Consider the following 24,916-nt stretch of genomic DNA (forward strand, 5'->3'; position numbering starts at 1 on the left):
TGTAGATTACTTGGGTTCTGGTGAAAATTTCATATCAATTGCATTTTTAGAAATATATTTACTTACTTTACCCTCTGTGCGTGTCATATATATATATATATACACAGATCTAGCCCTGATATGCACCATACTGTAATGTAATTAGTGCTCACATTTAGGGCTGGGCAAAAAAATCGATTTTAAATAAAAATCGAGTTTTGAGTTCAAATCGATTTTGATTTTAGAAAATCAATTTTATTAGATTTTTTTCTGTACAACATTATATTTGCATTGGCCACCGGTCGCTTTCCTCTGCACTTCTGTAGTGACTGCTGGTCAGGCAGCAGCAGAGCCGGTCCCCCTCACGTGCAGGACACAAACACACAGAGGCAGCGCCACACAGCATGGAAGAAGCAAATAAGCAGCTCCAGCCCAAGAAAAATACATCTAATTCAGTAGTTTGGAATTGATATGGATACTTGCTGTCTGATACGGAGCAGAAAACGCCTCGCTGCAAATTGTACCTTAAAGTGGTTGCTGTCACAGGTAGCTGTACGACAATTCTCTTCCAACATTTGAAGCAGAGACATTTTACAGAGTGGGAGAAGTGTTGCCTCCAGCGCTATGAAGGCCGTGCTGCTAGTAGTAGCGTTAGCATTAGCGCAAAGTCTGCAAAGCAACCAACTATTACACAAACGTTTTCAAACTGTGTACCATATATGAAGAGTGGAGCAAGGTGGAAAAGGATTACGGAGGCTATTACTTTATACATTGCCAAGGATATGCTGCCTGTTTATTCTGTCAAGAAGAGGGGCTTTAAAGACTTGCTAAAAGTTCTGGACCCTCGGTATGCCGTCCCTAGCCGCAAGTATTTTTCTGACGTTGCACTTCCCCTGCTATACAATACTACACGCCAGAAAGTTACAGACGAGTTGAACGGACTGGACTTTTACGCTGCCACCACTGACTTATGGTCGAGCCAAACAATGCAGCCGTACGTGTCTCATGGTACATTACATCGACAACTGTAATCTGCAAAGCATCTGTCTTCAAACGTCATATTTCCCAGAGGATCATACGGGCGTTTTGATTGCCCAGGAATTAAAGGATGCCCTCAACTCCTGGGGCCTTTCAGAGGACCGACTCACCTGTATGACTACAGATAGTGGCACCAATGTAATCGGAGCTATGAAAGACAATGAATGGCCCAATCTGAAGTGCTTTGGATATCGCCTGCACAATGCTATTGGTAAGTTTGTATGAACTAATAATCCAACGTTTAGTCTGTGTGCATGTTAAAGCTTAAAGATACTTTACACTCATGCTGTGTGTGAGGAGTGCTTGCTTGTGAAAAAAAATTGCATGTGCTTGACTTATATATATTTTTTCTTTTAATTACAGTGAATGGTGTAAAAGATGAACAGATTGACCGTGCCATTGGCGTGTGCAAAAAGGCAATTTCTTCATTTTCTTACACTTGAAAAAAAAGAAGGGACATGGCAGAAGTTCAGGCAGAGTTGGGTCTTCCGCTTCATCAGCTGGTAACAGTCACCCACAAGATGGGGTTCTCTCCAAAAAATGATACAGTGATTTCTGGAACAAGAGAAGGCTATAGCTCGTGTTCTGAGTGCAGATAAAAAAAACTCGCCATCTTGTTCCCACATGGCAAGATCTGCAAGTGTAAATAGAGCAGTAAAGCCACTCCAGGACTTCACTGACACCCTGTCCGGGGAATCTTATGTCAGTGTTTCATACACCAAACCTGTGCTGCATCTGTTTAAAACAAGTCTTCTTCAGCCAGAGGAGGAAGATGTGGAGCTCACTGCTACAATAAAAAGAAACATCATGCACTACCTTGAAGAGAAATACAGCAACACTGAAAATGATGAACTCTTGGACATGGCTTCTCTAATGACCCACAGTTCCGTACCACCTACATTGACCCAGGAAAGTTGGACTTTATTGAGAAAAGGTTGGTCACTGAACTCTCTGCTCAGATGAAGCAGGTGTGCAAAAGGTCTGTGAAGAAAAAACAGTCCCCACCTAAGAAGAAAACTAGCTGCCTTTTTCAAAAATGCAGCAACTGCACCACTGTCCCAACAGTCCCTAAAGGACAAAATCGAAGCAGAGCTCAACTCCATCCTATTGAGTCCTGAGGTGGACCATGACACCGACCCACAGCTGTGGTGGAAAAACCACATGCCCAACTTTGCTAGACTGAATCGCCTTGCAAGAAAATACTTGGCCATCCCAGCAACTAGTGTGCCCTCGGAGAGGCCTTTTAGTGCGGGTGGAGACATTGTCACCTGTCACCAAGCATGTCTCAAACCTGCAGTTGTAGACAGGCTCATATTCTTAGCAAAGAATGCTTGAAGACAAACAAGCATGCATTATCAATGCTGTTAACATGTTTAATTATACTACCTCCCATTTTGTTATTATTATCATCAGTCAAAATGTTAATGTTGATGTTTATAATTGTTTATTTTAAATTTTTGGAATGTGAGGTTGCACAGTTCAGCTACTTCACATTTGGTTAGAATTTATCAGTCAAAACAATGTTGTTTACAATTAATTAATTTATATATATATATATATATATATATATATATATATATTGTAGTGGGAGGTTGCACAGTTCATATACTTCATATTTGGTTGTAAACAGTGAAAACAAATGTTGATGTTTACAAAGGTTTGTCGCGGCTCGTCTTTAGTCTTCTCAGGATGTCGTCTTTTAGATAACACAAACTAATTGCAAGTGATATGCTAGAAAATGACACAACACTTTAGAATAATTCAGCCTTAAGCAAGATAAAATGCACAGAGTTTTTAAGTTTATTTAAGCCTTCGACACAAAGCTTAGACAAACTGAGTCCTCTAGAGAGACTGAATATGACAACCGCGCTCGTCTATTTATTGGAGACCCGCGGGCATCGCTCCTCCTTCGACTTTTTTATTTATTTCATTCCCAAGACATGGTTTTCTATTGGAAGCGTCCTCTAGTGAACCCTAAGCAAGTGTTAGGCCATTATTTCAATGTGACAAATGCTCCCATTAAAACATGAAGGATTTACAACTGATTTTTTTTAAAAGACCTTCAGCCACAGGTGCAGCTGGCCTGAGGCCCCCTCCGCACGTGGCCTCAGCCACACGTGCAGCTGGCCTGAGGCCCCTGCACGCGGCCTGCGGGAAAGCACCTAAAAGGCCTTGGAAAGCCCCTGACAGACTAAATGACTAATAGAGCCCTTTTTTTGGGTTGAACACCTGCTAGTTCAACCAGAGGACATACAGTTCGGATCAGGACACTTGATAGTTCATCACAGTTCAAATATGGACCTAAAAATTCTTCTACAGTCCCTCCTCTGGGACTCGAAAGAGTCCCATTACATCAACTATACTCTTGGGTTGTTTACTGACAAAACATCCTCATTTGTGCATTGCAATAAAAAAAAGAAAAACACAGCACTCGACTTACTGATAACTCTGGTGCGGATATGAATATCAGTGATACTTCACACGGTAAATATATTGAAGTGCAGGTGAACCTACATACTAAGGCACAAGGTGATCAATTAGCTGGATTATATCAACACAAGGTGACATTCAAACATTGAGTTTTGGTGTAATTCAAGGCACTTAAAATGGCCACATAAAACAAGTTACATCAACCTCTTAATCATGGCAAAGTAAAGGCTTCACATTGACATCAGTGCAACCAATCATCTTCTGGCATCTATTGACTCACTCGACCAGAGGCTCCAACCCATTATACTTGGTTCTACATATTATTTTGTTAAAGCGTCACACATTTATTATTTAAATGCATCAAATAACCCCTACGTTACCACTATTTAGTCAACCAATCAAGTAACTATTCTAAGGTTAGCGCAGCTATGTCTAGTTAAATGATAAACACAATAAATGGTTTCCCTTCATGTCCGTCCTTAAGTCATTTGCCTTAGTCAATCGTATAATGGTTTTCATTATAGGCCATTTCTCAACATTCTCCACTTTGTTTTTCTTCTTTTTCAGCTTGTTTTCTAATGCCCGTTTTGGCCAGACACCAAATTTAGGCAATGCATGTCTCTTGAGGCATGCTATAATTTAAGAAAAAAGGGGTCCCTATGGTGCATCTTTACTACTAAATCTACAAACACGCCGTGTAAGGGTCCCCTTTTTATAACTTTGCAATGTGATATCTATGTGTATGCATTTAGCTTTATCTGTGTTACGCAGATGATGGTAAGGACAGACATTTACCCAACCTTCGTTACTAACATATATCCTTCTTTGTTTTATTTACACTCAGATTTCTGAAACCAGTCCGCAATTCAAACTCAAGAACCAAGATCATAGTCCGTGTTCAGTGCCATTACGTCAGTCCGCGCTCCTCAGCATTTACTCAGCATCTGAAGTTTTGGGAGAAGTTGGGGAACATGGGGAGGTTGGCCTTTCAGGGGTAGTGGGGGAAGGATCAGGAATTCTGGCTTTCAGACAGTCGTGCAGTTCTCTGATGGATCTTTCCAGCTCCTTGTGCTGCTTGGCCAGGTTGTACAGGGCCCCCAGAGAATTCTTGCCCACATTCAGGGTGGTGGTGGCCAGCCCTAGCTGTTCCCTTTCCATATGCTCCATCATGCAGGCTAGCATGTCCATACTAGACTGAAGACCACACAGTTGAGTATGGAGGCCCTCCTGAGCACAAGAGATGTTGGCATTGTCACGGTGTATCCTGAACAGGTATGCAGCTGTCTGACTTAGTTGTGGCATGATTTCCTCAAATAGCTCATGGGGAATGTGATTTGTGAGGGGCAGGAGCTGCTCCAAGGTTTTTGGAACAGACTCTTGTGGAAGACGAAGCTCTCGAACCAAGATTGCCATGTCCTGTGGGGTGACCATGACCAGATTAAGGTTGTGCAGTCCAGGGGACAGGAAGTACAAGGGGGAAGGCATTTCGTGTGTGGGGGGAGTATTGTTGATGTCGCACAGGCAAGTGGGTGGGACACTCTGGGCATTTAGCAGCCTGTACAAAGCTCCCCTCTGTCCTGGTGGGTGAGTTCGGCTAAGGTCTACCCCTGCTGATCCTCCTCCAGAGGTACTGGGCTGATCAGAATATCTCTCCTGCCTTGGGGGTGGAAAGCTGGGGACAGGTCCTAGCAGTGAATTGGGTCTAGGATGCACTCGGGCGGTTGCTGCATATGGCCGACCTTGGCTGCCTCCCCTGGAGGGTATCGTTGCCACTGGCACATGTGACTGTCTCCATGGCATCTGCGGAAGGGGTGTGTTCCTGAGTCCAAAGGGTCCTTCAGGTGATGGTGGAGTCCTCGGGCCGACTCTTGCTGCAGGCAGATTCTGTGAAGCCGTCATCGCCAGGTGCTGGAACGATGAAGATCTTTCTGTTGCCAACTGGTTTAGCTGCTGGATGGATGGCGGCTGTGGCGACCAATCATGTCTCGACCATCCCTCCTGTATATCCTCTTCTCCAAACAGTTCTGAGAGTCCAATCAGACTTGATAGAGGCAGATCAGGCATAGGTCCCTGATCAGGGGAGTCTGGTCTCTCAGCCATACTCCTGTGTCCTAGTAATATACATATACGTTCATTATTACAGCTCCATGTCATTCTTTCAGATATTGTCTATCCTATCCCTCATTTTTGTGGGTGCATGTGTGTGAATGTAAATGTGCGTGCATGTCTTCTTCCTCGTCTACAATATCACCAAGCACGGTCCATCCCAGTCCTCCCTATCTGGGGTGTATGCCACAATATTAGGGAGCTGTGGGCTGTCGGGGAGGATAATTGGTATTTCATCCATTTCCATATATTCTGGTTCTCTGTCTGTTTCGTTTGTGCTTTCTTCTAGGGCTCGGATGGCTAACAGTGGGAGCTGTCCTACTGTGGATGAAAGCAATTTATTGACCAGAAATTTTATCAAGGGAATACCACAACATATTACCAGCAAGACCGCCACCCCTGTTAGTGCCAAGATTACACCTATCTGGTATAACCAGTCTTTCCATGATATCCACCCTCTCCTTAGAGTCCCAAACAGTGAAAACAGTGGGCCAATATTCATTCCATTCCCTACAATGTATCCAGAATCGTCAGTTTCATTTCTCCCTCCTATGGAGTTACTTAACAGTTCCTGTTGCATCTCTTCAAGTGTGATTAAGAGCTCTGTCAAATTTCCGTCTTCCCCTGTACGCATGGGAATAGCTGTGCAACATTCGGTGGCTTTGATCATAATACAAACTCCTTGTTCATCAGCCATCATCATCTCGATAGCTAATCTATTTTGCATTGTCATTAGCGAGGTGGCGTGCAGTTGTTCGGTTAAGGCTCCTACAGCTGCCAATGTCTAATTCAAATATCTTTGTTGATTATACCACAAGTAATTAATCCACTGCACCTCCTGGAACCTAGAACGGATTTTTGGAGTAACCCCGAACAGAGCCAATGCCCATCCCCATTTATCCGCATCTTCATCTGCTTTAACTCTGCTACTGTCTATGGCTTCTAACTGTCGGGGTATCCCTTCTGGTATCCCGTTTCTTACTGTGATGTTGTAGTCTGTTTTAAACGTCATTATTCCTCTTTTCTTACGAAGTTTCTGTGGCATGGGTTGTATTGAATTTGGCATTTCAATTACTGTTATAGCTCCTGTGAGCATCACAGGAGCACAAAGGCCCTTCCAATTAGGGGACAGCGATGACAGGAGTTTCCTTCTTTGTCCGCATATCCAAAAGATGTCAGCTAAGGGTACCGTTCCCTTAGCTAAATTTGGAGTAGATACCCATGAAGCATGGGTGAGATTCAGTCCAATTACAGACCCCCCTGTGGCCGGTACTATTTGTTCACACTGTATGCCTGCTGCTGGCAGGGTGTGACAGACGGTAATGTTCCATGCTGTTTTGGCCGGTTTGTATTCTTGCTGCTTTTGCATACACTGTATGTGGTGTTTTGGCTGGGTCGTCCCTACCTGCCAATCGCTTATGTATTGTGCTACTAAGCCTTTAGCTATACAGAATGGGTGTATCATCCCTTTCTCTATTTTAATCATAGGTGGAACGGTTCCTTCTGTACTTAGGGGCACTGGACAAAGTTTACTGTCGGCAGCATATTTTTCATCACCTACTGCCATTTTCATAACACATTGTGTATAGCATTCTGCTTGGTCTGAGTTATGTTGGGGACTCCTATAACAGTTGTTGATATCAGGTAGGGGTTTAGCCTGAGGTATCACACCTTTCCGGTGACAGGCTATGCAAGGCTTTTCACTGATCTGCCTAGCCGAAAATTTCAACCATTGGTAAAATAAATTGGTCTTCAACCCTTGTGTGCGGGCTAGGTCTGTACTGGGATCCCATCTCCCTAAGTGACTGCTTGTTTCTAGGCTTCTAATTGTCCTCTTTTTCCTTGGTTTGATTTTTACCCATTTTGTGGCTTCATGTACTGTAACAGTTACGTCTTGCTTGGTTTCCCTGCATCCTCTTTTATCACAAATTACCTCTATGTTGAGTGTTCCCTCCTCTTCACATTTGATGCTAATTGCTTCACCTAATATGTAATCCCCCAGCTTTCCCTGTATTCCTATGTTCTTGTAGGCTTTTGATTTAATGTATACCAAATTATATGTTTTTCCTGTGTTTAGAATGCCTTGTTTAGCTGCTATTGCGGCCATGGCCACGGCACAGTCCGTTGTATGTTTTGGATGTCTATTTTCTCCCATACTGACCACCAGTAGTATTGTCAATCCCTTGAATAATTCCTTAATCATTGCTCTGATGACTGTTGAGATGTGCTACTAGATGTGCTACTAAGTGAGCCGTCACTAGATGAGCTGTCACTAGGGATGTGTGGTGTATCTGTGCTTTGTCTGGGTTGTACTTCCTGCGGTTCTTCTGTCGGTAAATCTACTGAGTTGCTGTCCGAGTCTGATGTCTCCTGTGGCCTGTCTATCTGTCGGTCTGTATTTCTGTCTGTCTGTTGGCCTGCGTCTCCAGTTGTTTCTCAGTCTGCATCTGAGTCTGTCGCTGCTCTATCTGGCAGGGATCCACTACTCTCTGAAGCTGTGCGTCGTCTTTGTTCAATCAGTCTCTGTGAGCGCCTTGGCCAGTGTTCGTCTGGCTGCAGGGACGCGTGGCCTTCCCTCGGTGCTTCTTCTGGCTGCAGGGAGGCGTGGCCGTCCCTCGGTGCTGCTGTAGGGTCTCTGGCTTCTCCTGCTTCCCCCCTTGGCCCGGCGGCTCTGCCAAGACGAGCTTGCCGAGGCCGCAGGGGCGCTGAGCCACCAACCCTACAGCAGTGGTTTAAATGAAACCAAGTGTCCTTACCGTCTACTTTGACTGCTGTACGTGAGGCAAGAATAACTTTAAAAGGACCTTCTCGGCGGGGCCTGTCCCACTTCTTTTTGAACACCTTGACGTAAACCAGATCACCAGGCTGGATGCTCTGATTTTCGAGTGGAATCTCTGCTTCTCTGTCTTCTGTAGCACCTTTGACCTGCAAAAAGATAGTTTTGTGTATTTGGGTTAACTGTCTCAGATAATTATGCCATTCGTCTTGTAGCTGCTCCAGCGATGGTCCTTCGTAGGGTCCTCTCAGGTATGGAATAGGCATCGGCCGACCTGTAAGAGCTTCAAATGGTGTCAAATGGGTTAGTCGGTTAGTTTGTGAGCGCATTGACAATAAAGCAAGCGGCAACGCATCCAGCCAGGTTAGTTTGCCATTGCTGTCTGCTATGATTTTTGCTAGTTTGTTCTTTAAAATGCCATTAGCCCGTTCCACTGCCCCATTTGATTGAGGGTGATAAACACACCCAAACTTCTGTTTGATACCCAATTGTTTGAATGTTTCTTGTGTAACCTTGGCTACAAAAGCCCTACCGTTGTCAGATGAGATAGTATCTGGAATGCCAAATCTTGGAAAGACATCTCGGCACAAGAATTTGGCTACCGTTTTATGGTCTTGATTTGCAGAGGCTACTGCCTCAATCCATCGGCTGAATCTGCATATCACTACCAAAACATATCTCATTCGTTTAACTCGATTTTCAGCTCCCATGTCTATGAAATCCATCATAAGATGTCTGAATGGCCCATCAGGGACCGGAATGTGGGCTAAAGGGGCTGTGAATGATTTCCGGACATTGTACTGTGCACATACCTCACACTCATTCAACAAACGGTCCACTGTAGCTGCCATATATGGTGACCACCAGACAGCTTTTAGTTTGTTCATAATTTGGACTCGCGAACAATGATCGGGTCCGTGGGCCCAAATGATTGCATGTCGTAATAAATTGGTGGGTAACACAAAATGTCCATGACTACTGCGCCACAGCTTGTCTGCTGGCCCCTGACTGCGTGTCTCAATAGCGCCTCGTTTAACCCACATTCGTTTTTCTTCTCCACTGGCCCTACTTTGAGCCACTATCAGTGCGTCAAGTGAAACCAGTGGGGCACAATCTTGGATGGTTAGCAGGGGAAACACATTTTCTCCTTGTGCTCCTTTGTGCGCTGCGTCATCTGCTAGGTTGTTACCTTGAGCTATGATGTTATTATTCTTTTGATGACCTGCACATTTAATGATGGCTACCTCAGACGGTAATTGGAGAGCTTGTAACAGTTGGGAAATCGCTTCTCCATGAGTGACAGGGGTGCCATCTGCTCTCAGGAATCCCCTTTGTTTCCAAATGTTTGCATGTACATGACATACGCCATAAGCGTAGGCTGAGTCTGTGTAGATATTAACACGTTGATCTTTAGCTATCTGGCAAGCCATAGTTAAGGCTTTGATTTCTGCCAGTTGGGCTGAACAAGGCTGATCAATTCCTTGGGACTCCAGTAATTCAAATGTCTCGCCATCCGTGTTTAGTTTAACAATCCCCATACCCGCATGCAATCCCGCGGCATCCCGAAAGCATGAGCCATCCACGAACAGGGTTAGATCTGCATCTATGGCGTGATTATACAAATGTTCTCTGGCTCTCAAAAATTTCTCTGTCTCTGCCACACAGTTATGTGGAGTACCATCTAACGGTGTGGTCAATTTGGTGGCGGGATTCACCGTGTGACAACGTTGTATTGTTATTTCTGGAGCGGACAACACAACTTCATATCCAGTGCGTCTAGCTTGTGTTAAGACAAAACGTTGACTGGTTAGCAGGGCATGTAACTGATGCGACGTGTACAACGTTACTGCATGTCCCATGATTATGGATGATGCTTTTTGAAATGCAAAAGCAGCTGCTGCTAGACCCTGATAGCATGGTGGCAATCCTGTTTCAATGTTGTCAAGCTTTGTACTATAATAGGCCAATGGTTGTTTTCCTTCATTTGTTTCCTGCATTAGTACAGCACAAGCATAACCAGCTTTTTCAGTAACATACAAATGGAAAGGTTTCCCATAATCTGGGTTACCTAACGCGGGAGCAGATTGCATGTCTGTTTTTAGGGCCTCAAAAGCTCCCGTTGCCTGATCTGTCCAGACGAGGAGAGCTGCATTGCTTGTTTGCCCCACTGCTCTAATCATGGCACGCAAAGGTGCAGTTTTTATAGCATAATCACAAATCCACGGCCGACTGTACCCTGCCATCCCAAGGAATGAAAGCATCTGTCCCACTGTTTGGGGTTTGGGAGCCTTGATTATAGCCTCCACTTGGCTTGGGGCTATACATCGCGTGGTCCCACACAACTGTCTTCCCAAGTATTCTACTTGTTGTTTGCAGAACTGCAATTTGTCCTTACTTACTTTATGACCTCCATCTGCCAATGCATTTAATACAATTAATGAATCTTTTTCACACTGTTCTTGAGTCTCTGATGCAATAAGGAGATCATCCATATATTGCACCAATGTACTGGGTATGTCAAAGTGTTGTAAATCTTCAGCCAGGACTTTGTTAAAGATGGCTGGGGACAGGTTCAGTCCCTGAGGTAGCCGTGTATACGTTAGCTGTTGTCCCAGAAATGTGAATGCAAACAAATGTTGTGAGTCTGGGTGCACAGGCACACTGAAATAGGCTGAACACAGATCAATTACTGTGTACCATTTTGCTCCAGCAGGGATGCTTGATAGTATAGTATGCGGATCAGGTACTATAGGTGCATCCATTTCTATTATTGCATTGATAGGACGCAAATCATGTACCAGCCGATACTCTTTGGTATTGTTTTTAGGGATAGGGTAGATAGGAGTATTGCATGGGCTTGCAGTTTTTATTAAAACTCCAGCTGCCATTAGTCCCTTGATTACTGGTTTTATGCCTTCAATAGCCTGAGGTTTTAATGGATACTGCCTTTGGTGAGGCAGTTTTGCTCCCGGTTTTACTTTTATTTTTACTGGTAAGGCTGTTTTTACTAGTCCTACATCCGTTTTGCTTTTGGACCACACCACTGGTGGTATTTGCTCTAACAATTTCTCTTGTTGGGCCGATAACACCATCTGTCCCTCTGGTCTAGGATTGAGCTCCACTTTTTGAGCTATAGCTTCATCATTTACTTTTAAATTAATTCGTATAAACTGCTGGTCTTTTGACAGATGTACTTGTGGACTTTCCATGTTTTGCCATTCTTCAACTTCTGAGGCTGTCTTTACCATTGGACCTAGGTCATGGGATTCGTACTTTTCTGAGACTAAAAGGGTCACATGAGGCATGGCATTCGGCACTTGATACCATTGTTGTTCAGCTGAAGTTAGCTTGACAGAAGCTGCGGCCCCTTGGGGGCCTAAATAAATTTCTGTGGTGGTTATGTGAAACAGCCGTTGATTCATCAATGCATCCCAGCAGCATGCATAGTCAGTTTGTTCTTGTTTGGCATCGAACATCAGGGTGACATGTAAAGGTAAACTAGGTGTATATACTGCTTCATAGTGTTGTTCGGCCCAGGGCTTCCATTTTTCCCATTGCAGTTGAAGATTTGAATTTTCTGGTTGTAACTTCAGCCAGTATACCATGGGTTGCACAGGTCGGACCTTGTTTTCCATGTCCATAAGCACCATAATGTTGGCGAGTGCTTCGTCAGGAAAGTGTATTTGCAGTCCTTGATGGGTACACACTATCTGGGTTTGTAGCTTACATAAAATGTCTCTTCCCAGCAAATTCACAGGTGTATTTTGTGAGTATAACAGGGGTGCTTCAATTGTTTTTCCTGCAATCGTTACAGGAAGTGGGCGTGTAAAAGGTATTATTTGAGTTTTCCCAGAGAAGCCGATGGTCTTAATTACAGACCCAGAGAGGGGGAGATGAGCGCCCATTTTCCCTATGCAAGAGTATGTTGCCCCTGTATCCACCATGAAAGGGAAATCTCTGTTTTGTATATTAACAGTGACGGTTGGCTCTTCCTTAGGTATCATCGAAATAGCCAATGCCACCGTTTCCCCCTCTGTCTTCTCTAGGCCCCCCTATTGCCAATAGGCAGAGGGTCCAACCCAAGGTCGGGCCGGACAATTTCTCATTCGATGTCCAGGTTGTCCACAGCTCCAACACTCATTAGAGGGTTGATCCCCTATTGGGGGTGTTGGTCCCATAGGCGGTCCCGCTTGACTGTTCCTGGGAGCTGAGTTTTGGAATCTGCTTCCAAATGAAGGTTGGCGAGATCCTCTTCGCCACCCTCCTCTTTGACCTTGAAAGTTCCGTGACTCTCCTCTCCACCCATGACTGTAGGTGGGTCCATTTCCGGGTGTGCCAGTGCTATGGTAGTGATAGTGATGCTCCACTGGTGCTGAGACTTCTCCTGTAGGAGTGCTTCCTGCTGCTCCTTGGGGGCTCTGTGCGGCTGTTACCACAGGTGCCTGTATGGTGGCAGCAGTGTTTGCCGTAGGGGCTAGGCTTGCCGACTCAGAAGGAACAGGGGTCATCATTGGTGCCTGGGTCTTTGTTTTTTCTTTCTTGACTTTGGTTAGCTCTCCCAACTGCATCTGCACCAATTTTTTCGTCAGGGATTTTGCTGCATCTTCTTCTTTTTGTTTTTCTTTCTTGTAGATTTCAAGATGGTGACAAATATGCTCAGAGTATAAAGCCCAATTCATTTTCGATAGTCCCACAACTCCATCTAGGGCTTTCTGAACCTCATCTGGTAGAGCCTTTTTTACAGTTATTTTAAACAGGATTTCAGTTGCTGGAGAATGGTTCCATGCATTTCCTGTTTCCTCCGCCCATCTTTTCTGGAATCGGTGCAGGAACTTCTTTGGGCACTCTTCAGGTGTCCACTCCTCATCATCCAATTTAGAGGGATCCAAGACCTCAGGGTACTTTCTTCTCAGTCCTTCCCACATGGAGTTTCTATAGCGATTAAAGGGGACTTCATCATGTTGATTAGTGCCCATCATTTGTGTTAGTCCAACCTTTCCTGCTAATTCTTCAGTGTCATGTTTTCCCATGACATGCATTAGCAAGGCTTTTATGTCACCTAAAGACAAGGTTACCCCTGCAGTGCCTTCTTCTAAGGCAGTTATCCATCTCCCAGCTCCTTGGGTGATGTCTGGCAGTCTGTTGGCCAGCCCCACCATGTCTGTCCAGCTCCATGGGGTATACACATGATGACCATTTCTAACCACCAATGGGCATATGAGGTCTTCGTCCTCCTCTTCTTCTGTGCGGACTCCATACTGTCTTCCAGATCGAGTGCGACTGACTGGTTCCAGGCAGTCCATCCAGTCGGTTATATTCTGTTCTAAAGCCGCTATGTCTTTGGCTACACATTGTTGTCTTTGCCTGAGTCGGGCCTCTTTTGCAGTCTCAATGATGATCTCACCAGAAATTTTTCGGGTGGGTGGCTGTATAATGTGATTCCCTTGATTGGGCGTCGATTGTTGTAATATTCTTCTTTCCTCGGCGTCCCTATGTCTTTGTATTCTTTCCTTCGCTAGCCGAAGTTGCTCTGCTAGTTCTTCATTATCTCTTCTGGCCAGATCCAGTGTGTCACAGAAGCTCTTGTGCCACTCTTCGGAGCCTCTATAGCCTGTGAAGGTCCAGTCGGCTGACTTATGGTGGGAGGGGACGGTTTTCAGTGGACCTCGATGTGCAGGCGGAGCCTTCAGGTCTCTCTCTTTATCCTCGTCTGCCTCCGTGTCACTGTTATTTGTGGCCCCCCCTGCTGGTCGTGGTGTGCGACCACTTACTTTCGGACTTGGAGACCTTGTATGATCCATTTGACAGACTGAGGACCTGTCTCCTTGTGGCTCTCGAGCTTTTAGTGTCAGTGTGAATTTGCCCTCCACATCCATGCCTTGGTCCTCTTCACGAGTTCCTAATACAAATTGTCCAGCTGTCCTTCCCATATCATGACGTTTATTTGGGGGTGGCTCTGCTTCCCAGCTCGGTGCACTGGCTTTAGTCTCTTTGGATCTTTCCTCTGCCATTTTTTCTCTTTTCTGCTGTAGCCTCTGTGCTTCCTGCTTGAACAAGGCCAAAACTTCTTTTTCTTCAGTGCGTTTTTTGTTGTTATTTACGTTCTTCTGCTGATCTTTAATTTCTTTTTTCTGTATTTCTACCGCAACTGCTTCACACATCACCGGATCAAATGATCCCTCCAAAGGCCATTGCCTGCCCCCATGTGACCTTTTGTGCCACTTTCTCATACATTGGTTGGCCTTAGTGCGTTTTCCTGGATATTTTCTTAGTACTAAGTCTAGCGGGGTACTTTCCCGACCTTGACCTTGAGAGTTACCCATGTAACCCTGACAAACGCTATGTGAGGTGTTTCTATGGTGTTCTGGTAGTCCCTCAGGGGCTGTCCTGATCCAGACCAATAACTTGCTGGCTGTAACACCTATTTTGTATTTTAAACCCTTAAAAGGATTAAATTTCCAACTGCTATGCCCGTCTTCTTTCTCTTTAACTAAATATGAAAATTTACCTGCTTCCCACCGAACCTTCCTTGGGACCACAGTCAGAGTCAACCTAGGAAACAGTTCTTCACCTGGATCGGTTGGTAGTGTTACTAAATGATTTAATGGTATGCTAAGTTCTTTATTAGGGTCAGCACAAAGCAGCTCCAGCCACAGGGTTAAACCCTGATGCCACAGACGTCTTATCAGCAGCTCCCAATTAATTACAGGGAATTGTTCTTTCTTTTGCTTCAGATTGATTACCTTAGTAATCTGCCATAATTTCTGATTGATCTCTTGTTCGTCCTGCCAATGTTCTGCTCCTACCCTGTCAAAATAGGTCCTTTCCAGCCAAAAATGTGTCCTGATTCCCTGGGTTTCGATGTCTCCGTCAGTCAAGTAATGTTCTGGGAGTATTATTTCATCATCACTTAAGTCTCCCATCAATGACTGTCCCAAGCATTGATCAGTCTGACAGCTTTTTCACTATAATCTAAGCTTTATCTCTTTTGATTTATAACCAATTTTATTTATTTAATCCTCTTACAACCCTAACACTTCCTAATGTCTTTGCTCCCGACTTTCTATTTTCCTTCTAATTTTTTTAACTTTCTGCTTCTAGTCTTTTTCTGCTATATTTGTTTATTAGTTTTCTCTCTTTGAAATAATATCTACCTTCTCTGTATTTACATAGCACTCTTCTCCTGTCTTTTTCTTCACTGTCTCTGTTTCACACTTTCCTCTCTGCCTGTCATGCACCTCCCAAGTCCTCCTGTTGGGTCTAAATACCTCCCCCTCGTACTCTTTCACATTAATCTTGTATGTCAGCCAGCTTGCAAGCCCTCACAGCTTTGCTTGCACCTCCCCGCTTACTCTCCACTCTCCCACACACAATTTTCAACAGCTTTATACACAAAAATTATTAAAAACAACTTTCTATATATCTCTATCTAGACTTCTGCCACTTTTCACTCCGCGGCTTTAAACAACCTTTTTATTCACTTAACACCAATGTGTTCTGTTTAAGCATGTATCTCTTCTTCACGTTAGACAGCTTCTCCGGCGCTGTCAGCAACTTCATATATTACTTTTTTCAAGCCCTCTTTGAGCGTACAATATTTCATTTACTTCTATGCCTTACCGCGCCTCGCGTGCGTATCCTGTGCTTAATATATTATTTTTCACCAGCTCCTTTCTGAGCATACAATATTTCATTTACTTCTACGCCTTACCGCGCCTCGCGTGCGTATCCTGTGCTTACTATATTATTTTCACAAGCTCCTTTCTGAGCATACAATATTTCATTTATTTCTACGCCTTACCGCGCCTCGCGTGCGTATCCTGTGCTTACTATATTATTTTCACAAGCTCCTTTCTGAGCATACAATATTTCATTTATTTCTATGCCTTACTGCGCCTCGCGTGCGTATCCTGTGCCTTTCTGCACTTTCTTCTACCTTTTTTTTTCTTCACTTACTGAGCTCCTCGTGAGCTTAATGTGCCTTTGCACTGAAAATACTCTTTTTCTTGTCTTATAAAAAACTCATATTACTGTGTACTTAATTACTTATTCTTCTCCCACGCCCCACAAGCGTGTATTTGGTGCCTTACTGCACTATTTTCTGCTTCATTAATTCTCATGTATTCTGCACTAACTCTCTATTTTATTATTTTTTTATAGTTTTTCTCTTTTCTTAAAAAATGACGTCCTTTATTGAGCTCTTTTACTTACTGTCAGCTGTGCTTCTTTGCACTTTTCTCTTTAAATCTCTTTATCACGTACGGTATTTCTACTGCGCCCCCTCAGGTGCTTATCTTGTGCTTTCTCTGCACGTATTCTCTTGTTAAACTCTTTTTTCTCACTTATTTCACTTCAGTCTCTGTTAAACTCTTTAAATAACCTTGTATTACCTTGTATCTATTTGTCAGTATACTCCCCTAAATTAACCCCTACAGCGCATGCTATCAGCCGGCACGTTAGTAATGAATTTCAACACCAATTATTCCCCAAGCATCCAGGTTAGTTCTCCACGCACTCTTTCTGCACCAGAGTTCATGAACATTCCTGACCTTTCACTCACACAGACATTCTTTTTTTCCCGGGAACACACACACCTTCTGAGCATTTTATCTACAAGGCCTGATAATTTTCAATCTTATCTTTTTTTAGTCTCTTATCAATTTTCTTAGTCCAGGTTCTTTTGGGTAAGAGGCAATTAAAAATATCACCTGTCAACTTGGGCGGAAATCCCGACTCACTCCTCCAGATTGTGCAGAAATTATAAAAGGTTTCTGCTTACCTTTTAGTCGTGATCACTGTTATTTACGGTCTGGAGGGATGAGCTGGACTGCCCCAGGCTGCCGGAATGCCCCTGGACCCTCCTGAAGCTGGCTCGCCAAGTTCTGTCGCGGCTCGTCTTTAGTCTTCTCAGGATGTCGTCTTTTAGATAACACAAACTAATTGCAAGTGATATGCTAGAAAATGACTCAACACTTTAGAATAATTCAGCCTTAAGCAAGATAAAATGCACAGAGTTTTTAAGTTTATTTAAGCCTTCGACACAAAGCTTAGACAAACTGAGTCCTCTACAGAGACTGAATATGACAACCGCGCTCGTCTATTTATTGGAGACCCGCGGGCATCGCTCCTCCTTCGACTTTTTTATTTATTTCATTCCCAAGACATGGTTTTCTATTGGAAGCGTCCTCTAGTGAACCCTAAGCAGGTGTTAGGCCATTATTTCAATGTGACAAACGCTCCCATTAAAACATGAAGGATTTACAACTGATTTTTTTAAAAGACCTTCAGCCACAGGTGCAGCTGGCCTGAGGCCCCCTCCGCACGTGGCCTCAGCCACACGTGCAGCTGGCCTGAGGCCCCTGCACGCGGCCTGCGGGAAAGCACCTAAAAGGCCTTGGAAAGCCCCTGACAGACTTAATGACTAATAGAGCCCTTTTTTTGGGTTGAACACCTGCTAGTTCAACCAGAGGACATACAGTTCGGATCAGGACACTTGATAGTTCATCACAGTTCAAATATGGACCTAAAAATTCTTCTACAGGTTTTTCTTTTATAATTGTAATATGTGCATAAATTGCACACTGCACTTTGTTAAAACACAGGGAGATGTCTACTGTGGTTCTCATTACTACTGTGGTTTGCTTTGCACTTCAATTGACCAATAAATTTGATATTATTGAATATAATTGAAGTTATTTTATTTTAACCTGATGCCATTGATTACTAAAGTAATGTTTTTCATACCAAATCACCTTTGTTAGATTTTAATTTTTTTTTTTTTTTTTTTTTTTAACCAAAAAAACTTGGAAGGATAATTTGGTCAAAAAAGAAAAAAAAAAGAGTTTTTTATTAAAAAATTGAGTTTTTTATTAAAAAATCGAAGATTTTGGGGGGGGGGAGAATATCACCCAGCCCTACTCACATAATAAGGTAATTCAATTTCTAATAATCTGCATTTTTGATACACTTGGGGGGCTTCATTTAAAGTCGCATAGTGTCAACGAAATAAAACTTCATGGCCTGACAAATGTAACCATGTATTATGTAAATGTGTAAGTTTCAGTCAGTGTATGACGGTATAAAAAAAGGTTCGCCAAACGATAGTAATCAAATCAAATCAATTTTATTTATATAGCGCCAAATCACAACAAACAGTTGCCCCAAGGCGCTCCATATTGTAAGGCAAGGCCATACAATAATTATGAAAAACCCCAACGGTCAAAACGACCCCCTATGAGCAAGCACTTGGCCACAGTGGGAAGGAAAAACTCCCTTTTAACAGGAAGAAACCTCCAGCAGAACCAGGCTCAGGGAGGGGCAGTCTTCTGCTGGGACTGGTTGGGGCTGAGGGAGAGAACCAGGAAAAAGACATGCTGTGGAGGGGAGCAGAGATCAGTCACTAATGATTAAATGCCGAGAGGTGCATACAGAGCAAAAAGAGAAAGAAACACTCCGTGCATCATGGGAACCCCCCAGCAGTCTAAGTCTATAGCAGCATAACTAAGGGATGGTTCAGGGTCACCTGATCCAGCCCTAACTATAAGCTTTAGCAAAAAGGAAAGTTTAAGCCTAATCTTAAAAGTAGAGAGGGTGTCTGTCTCCCTGATCTGAATTGGGAGCTGGTTCCACAGGAGAGGAGCCTGAAAGCTGAAGGCTCTGCCTCCCATTCTACTCTTACAAACCCTAGGAACTACAAGTAAGCCTGCAGTCTGAGAGCGAAGCGCTCTATTGGGGTGGTATGGTACTATGAGGTCCCTAAGATAAGATGGGACCTGATTATTCAAAACCTTATAAGTAAGAAGAAGAATTTTAAATTCTATTCTAGAATTAACAGGAAGCCAATGAAGAGAAGCCAATATGGGTGAGATATGCTCTCTGCTTCTAGTCCCTGTCGGTACTCTAGCTGCAGTATTTTGAATTAACTGAAGGCTTTTCAGGGAACTTTTAGGACAACCTGATAATAATGAATTACAATAGTCCAGCCTAGAGGAAATAAATGCATGAATTAGTTTTTCAGCATCACTCTGAGACAAGACCTTTCTAATTTTAGAGATATTGCACAAATGCAAAAAAGCAGTCCTACATATTTGTTTAATATGCGCATTGAATGACATATCCTGATCAAAAATGACTCCAAGATTTCTCACAGTATTACTAGAGGTCAGGGTAATGCCATCCAGAGTAAGGATCTGGTTAGACACCATGTTTCTAAGATTTGTGGGGCCAAGTACAATAACTTCAGTTTTATCAGAGTTTAAAAGCAGGAAATTAGAGGTCATCCATGTGTTTATGTCTCTAAGACAATCCTGCAGTTTAGCTAATTGGTGTGTGTCCTCTGGCTTCATGGATAGATAAAGCTGGGTATCATCTGCATAACAATGAAAATTTAAGCAATGCTGTCTAATAATACTGCCTAAGGGAAACATGTATAAAGTGAATAAAATTGGACCTAGCACAGAACCTTGTGGAACTCCATAATTAACCTTAGTCTGTGAAGAAGATTCCCCATTTACATGAACAAATTGTAATCTATTAGATAAATATGATCCAAACCACCGCAGTGCCTTTAATACCTATGGCATGCTCTAATCTCTGTCATAAAATTTGATGGTCAACAGTATCGAAAGCAGCACTGAGGTCTAACAGAACAAGCACAGAGATGAGTCCACTGTCTGAGGCCATAAGAAGATCATTTGTAACCTTCACTAATGCTGTTTCTGTACTATGATGACTGAAACTCTTCAAATAGACCATTCCTCTGCAGATGATCAGTTAGCTGTTTTGCAACTACCCTTTCAAGAATTTTTGAGAGACAAGGAAGGTTGGAGATTGGCCCATAATTAGCTAAGATAGCTGGGTCAAGTGATGGCTTTTTAAGTAATGGTTTAATTACTGCCACCTTAAAAGCCTGTGGTACATAGCCAACTAATAAAGATAGATTGATCATATTTAAGATCAAAGCATTAATTAATGGTAGGGCTTCCTTGAGCAGCCTGGTAGGAATGGGGTCTAATAGACATGTTGATGGTTTGGAGGAAGTAACTAATGAAAATAACTCAAACAGAACAATCTGAGAGAAAGAGTCTAACCAAATACCGGCATCACTGAAAGCAGCCAAAGAGAATGATATGTCTTTGGGATGGTTATGAGTAATTTTTTCTCTAATAGTTAAAATTTTATTAGCAAAGAAAGTCATGAAGTCATTACTAGTTAAAGTTAAAGGAATACTCGGCTCAATAGAGCTCTGACTCTTTGTCAGCCTGGCTACAGTGCTGAAAAGAAACCTGGGGTTGTTCTTATTTTCTTCAATTAGTGATGAGTAGTAAGATGTCCTAGCTTTACGGAGGGCGGCAGCGAAATTCATTGGCACGAAGTTGATGGCGCAGCAAAAGCGCCTCTGTGATGAAGCCTCACAGGACATGCTGTAACATGCCCAGCTTTTGCTGCGCCATCAGCTCCGTGCCGATGAATTTCGCTGCAACTGTTTTCATGGCAAAATCTTCTGTCACAGTGGAATGTGCTGAAAAAGTGCTGATGTCAACCTCTTCCGCAATTTCTCAGATAATCACATGATGGTCCCACATCTCCACAGCGTTCACTTTAGAAATGATGCGATCGTTTCAGCGTGTTGATGGCCGATCAGAGTGTGGCTCGCTCTCCACCGTTGTGCGGACGTCTTTAAACCGGTTGTACCGCTCCTTAATCTGTGTGATGCCCATAGGATCATCACCGAAAGCCGTCTGAATAATCTGAATGGTTTCCACCTGACTGTTGCCCAGTTTGTGGCAAAATTTGATGAAGTCGTGCTGCTCCAGTTGTTCCGTCTTCTTTTTCCTTGCAAAGAAAAAATTACGAGAGACTACACCCATCCTCACACAAATCAATCAATCAAGATCTTTATTGTCATTATGCAGGCATAACGAAATTTTACACACTCCCGGCAAAGCACATAATAAATAAATCAACACACACACAAATAAAACACTTAAATAATAACGGTAAAAAAAAAAATAAAGATAAAGAAACACACTTAAAATAAAAAAATATTTACAAGTGGTGTGTGTATGTATCTACGTGAGAATGAGTATACAGGGGAGAGAGGAGGTGACAGTGAGGAGATAAAAAGATAGTGCAGCTTCGTGCGAGTCTTGATTGTTAGGGGGGGGTGTGTGTGTGTGTGTGTTCGTGGTAGACATGGAGGTGTGAGTCTGTATGTGATAGGGGTAGATGTGTGTGTTTAAGGGGGGAAGGTTCATGTTGACAGTTCTATAGGGGGGTGGGATGCAGTGGTTCACTGCAGGGGCTATGGCTTTCACAGCTCTAGGGAAGAAGCTGTCCCTGAGTCTTTTCGTAGTGGCTTTGATGTTCCTGTACCGCTTCCCTGACGGAAGTGGTACAAACAATACATTGCCCGGGTGGGTGGGATCGGCAGCCATACGTCTAGCCCTCTTCTGGACTCGGGCAATGTAAACAGAGTCCAGATCTGGTAGACGGCAGCCCACAGTCCCCAGTGCTGTTCTCACCACCCGGGCTAAGTCCTTTTTATTTTGTGACGTGCAGCCACAAAACCACACCGTCACACTCAGACACAAGATGCTCTCAATGGTGGCTCTGTAAAAGTTCACTAACACCCGAGAGGAGAGTCCAGACCACTTCAGCTTCCTAAGGAAGAAGAGCCATTGTTGGGCCTTCTTTACCAGGTATGAAGTGTTCACAGTCCAGGTGAGGTCAGAGGAGATGTGGATGCCCAGGAACTTAGTGCTGTCTACACGCTCCACTGCCTCTCCATGTATGCAGAGAGGAGCGTGCTCAGTCTTCCTGGACCTCCTGTAGTCCACGAAGTCCACAAAGGCTGCTTACCAGCAAATGACGCAACCGACGGGCGTGAAAAAAATCACACATGCGCACGAAGGTTCAAGGTTGGCTCATGCAAGCACATGTGATTCAAATCCATCAGGTTTTTGAAAAAAATGAAGAGGTCGGATACTTTTCTAACAGACCTCGTAGGGCTGAGAAGAAACTCTCGTCTGTGCTTGACAACATTTTATCTTGCACTCATTTATCAGTCAGCAGCCAATTTTTAATGTGATATTTTAAATTTATTTTTATGGGTTGCTATTGGTCTGGAGTGACACCTTGATTATTTTATGGTTTCTGCCCCATGATTACTGCCAAGGTTGTACCACCATCATTTGTACCACACGACACTAAACAACTCCGTGTTCCTAAAATTCTTTCAACCTGACAAACTGTTATCTCTGCAGCAAAAAGATACCTGCTCTCCGAAGATGTGATCAGACTTCAAAACCTTCAAGAAGCAAAGCTCCAATTGGCTCATTTTTCAGATGAAACAAAAGGTGATGTAGTTCTTTGTCATTCACAGTGACAGCATAAATCATGTGTTCATTTTGTATGCTGCAAATTACTTTAGGAAATGAGATGAGAAAATGTCTGTTTTGTGTTGTTTACAGAAAATTTTATCAGAATGTTCAACCGGAAGCTAAAAAATAATGAGCTGATTTTACGACATGAGCTGAAGCAGTTGCTTCACTTGTGCCAGTCTCCAGATGACATGGTGACAGCCCAAAATGCCATCTACAGGTACAGTAGAGCATTTACTTACAGATTAATACTCGCTGTCCCTCTGTTGGCAATAAAATGCAGACATTTATTGGGGTATTCTTTCACCTACACTGGCATCACATACCCACAGTTTGATGCACAATAAATGTGCACCATATTGAAAAAGGTGGAAACAAGTGGACGTGTCATGAAAACACAACCTTGATGTGCAAATCTATCGGCCACTACTACAGTGCCGAGGAAGTGAATGCTGACCACATTATTTATGTAATCACTGTGTTAATGTCATGAACATAATAATGGTAGAACTTCGGTGTTTGTGCTCTGCTGTTTGTGGTTCACTAGAGCAATTGTTTTATATATATATATATATATATATATATATAATCCATCCAGGTGCTTTTAATTTAATTTGACAAACAAAGACGGTGGCGGAAGATATTACAAACACTACACATTTTCACTCATGGTGCCAACATAACACTGAATTCACTCATGGTAACAGCAACATAACGCTTATCTAAACTGACTAAACCAACTGAACTACAAAAACACAATAAATCAGTAACACTAGCAACACTGCTAAACTAACATGAACCACAATAACTTTTTAAACCCCCAAACTCCCATGGGGCATTGCAGCACTATGTCCACTGTTTATCTACAATTGCTGATTTCTCCAAAAATACGTGTCCTATCAACTTTCCATTTTCGCAGCGTTCATCCTTGACCCAAAATACATAAGCATGACAAACTCTCCCTGGTTTTTTGCATGATTGAAGCCATACACACACACACACACACACACACAGACCACTTGACTGTTGTAATATAGATGAGCACCAAAACCATCCATGAACTTGTACTACTTAGTCTTTGAGGACTTGTCATTTCATCTAAAATACAGAAATAGTTTTGTTTAATATCAAAATGCATACTGATTAATTAATTTGTGCTCACAAGGTATCATGAGGAAAACCGGAACTTTGCACATGGAGAGTATAAGTTTGGTCCCATCTTCATGAGACTGTGTTATGAGTTTAGTCTCGAAACGATGGGAATTGCTACGCTTACTGATGAGGTAAATTATTGCAATACTCATGAAATAACTAACTGCATATTGAGGTTAAATGATTTGAGGCTGATATCATTTTCTCTCATTTATTCAAACAGAATATGAGAGGATTTTTCAATGATGTGACTTCCTTTAACATTGGTATTGACATGCTATTCACGAAAGGTGAATATGAAAGTAAGTGACAGATTCTCTTGGAAGGGAATACCATTTTTTTTTTTTTTTTTTACATACACTCCCGTTAATTATTCATGATAGTGTTTTGAAGAAAAGTTTGCATTTTTGGTGGTTAACTGATTTTAAAGTGGATATGACACTTAAAGACAACATAGTCTTATTACATGTAACAAAGGTTATATAATTCGGTCAACCTAAGCGTTTTGATAAAATGGACGCGGTTCTCCCGTTATATACGACATTTGAACATCCTGCCACTGAAAAATGTGCACGCCCCGTAACCAGCTTCCCGCTAAGCACCAAACCTGAAATACGTCACTGCGTGTAGACCGTATCAGCTTGCGCGCTTGGCAGCTGTTGTTTACACTTTTTTTAGCCACAGAAACTTTGATTAAACACAGCTCTTAGGAACTTGTTTGTCGATATGCCTGACCAGTGTGTCACAGCATATTGTACAAACACAAGGGCAAAAGGTTTTAGCCTTTTCAAGTCCAGGCAGATTGATCGAAAGCCGCGGTGTTGTGCGATGCACGAAATGTCAGGCTGCCGCTCGCACACCCGCATTTGCCCCCGACAGCAGACACTTTCCTCTACTGTCTCCATGTTCTCGCTCCGATCACAGGAACACCTAAAATGTCAACCCCAAATAATATGTTCACAATAATCTTGAAATGGTCAAGGAACTTGTAAAAATATCCGTGCAATACGTAGTAAACACGTTGGCAGCATGTTTACTGTTGTTTTCAGCTATC

General features: G+C 43.0%; 1 protein-coding gene across 2 annotated transcripts in view; it reads left to right on the forward strand.

Annotated features, from left to right (window-relative positions):
- ptcd2 (pentatricopeptide repeat domain 2) overlaps window positions 1–24,916 on the forward strand; it is a 41,526-nt gene that overhangs the window by 6,854 nt on the left and 9,756 nt on the right. The window contains exons 2-5 of one of the 2 annotated variants that reach the window (XM_034192790.1): window positions 22,594–22,686; window positions 22,801–22,930; window positions 23,876–23,993; window positions 24,086–24,164. In XM_034192790.1, the coding sequence (XP_034048681.1) occupies window positions 22,594–22,686; window positions 22,801–22,930; window positions 23,876–23,993; window positions 24,086–24,164 (420 nt within the window). The remainder of the gene's footprint in view (window positions 1–22,593; window positions 22,687–22,800; window positions 22,931–23,875; window positions 23,994–24,085; window positions 24,165–24,916) is intronic. The other variant, XM_034192791.1, reaches the window with a different exon arrangement.

This window comes from Thalassophryne amazonica, chromosome 17 (genome assembly GCF_902500255.1).
Source record: "Thalassophryne amazonica chromosome 17, fThaAma1.1, whole genome shotgun sequence".
In the NCBI taxonomy this organism is placed as follows: Eukaryota; Metazoa; Chordata; class Actinopteri; order Batrachoidiformes; family Batrachoididae; genus Thalassophryne; species Thalassophryne amazonica.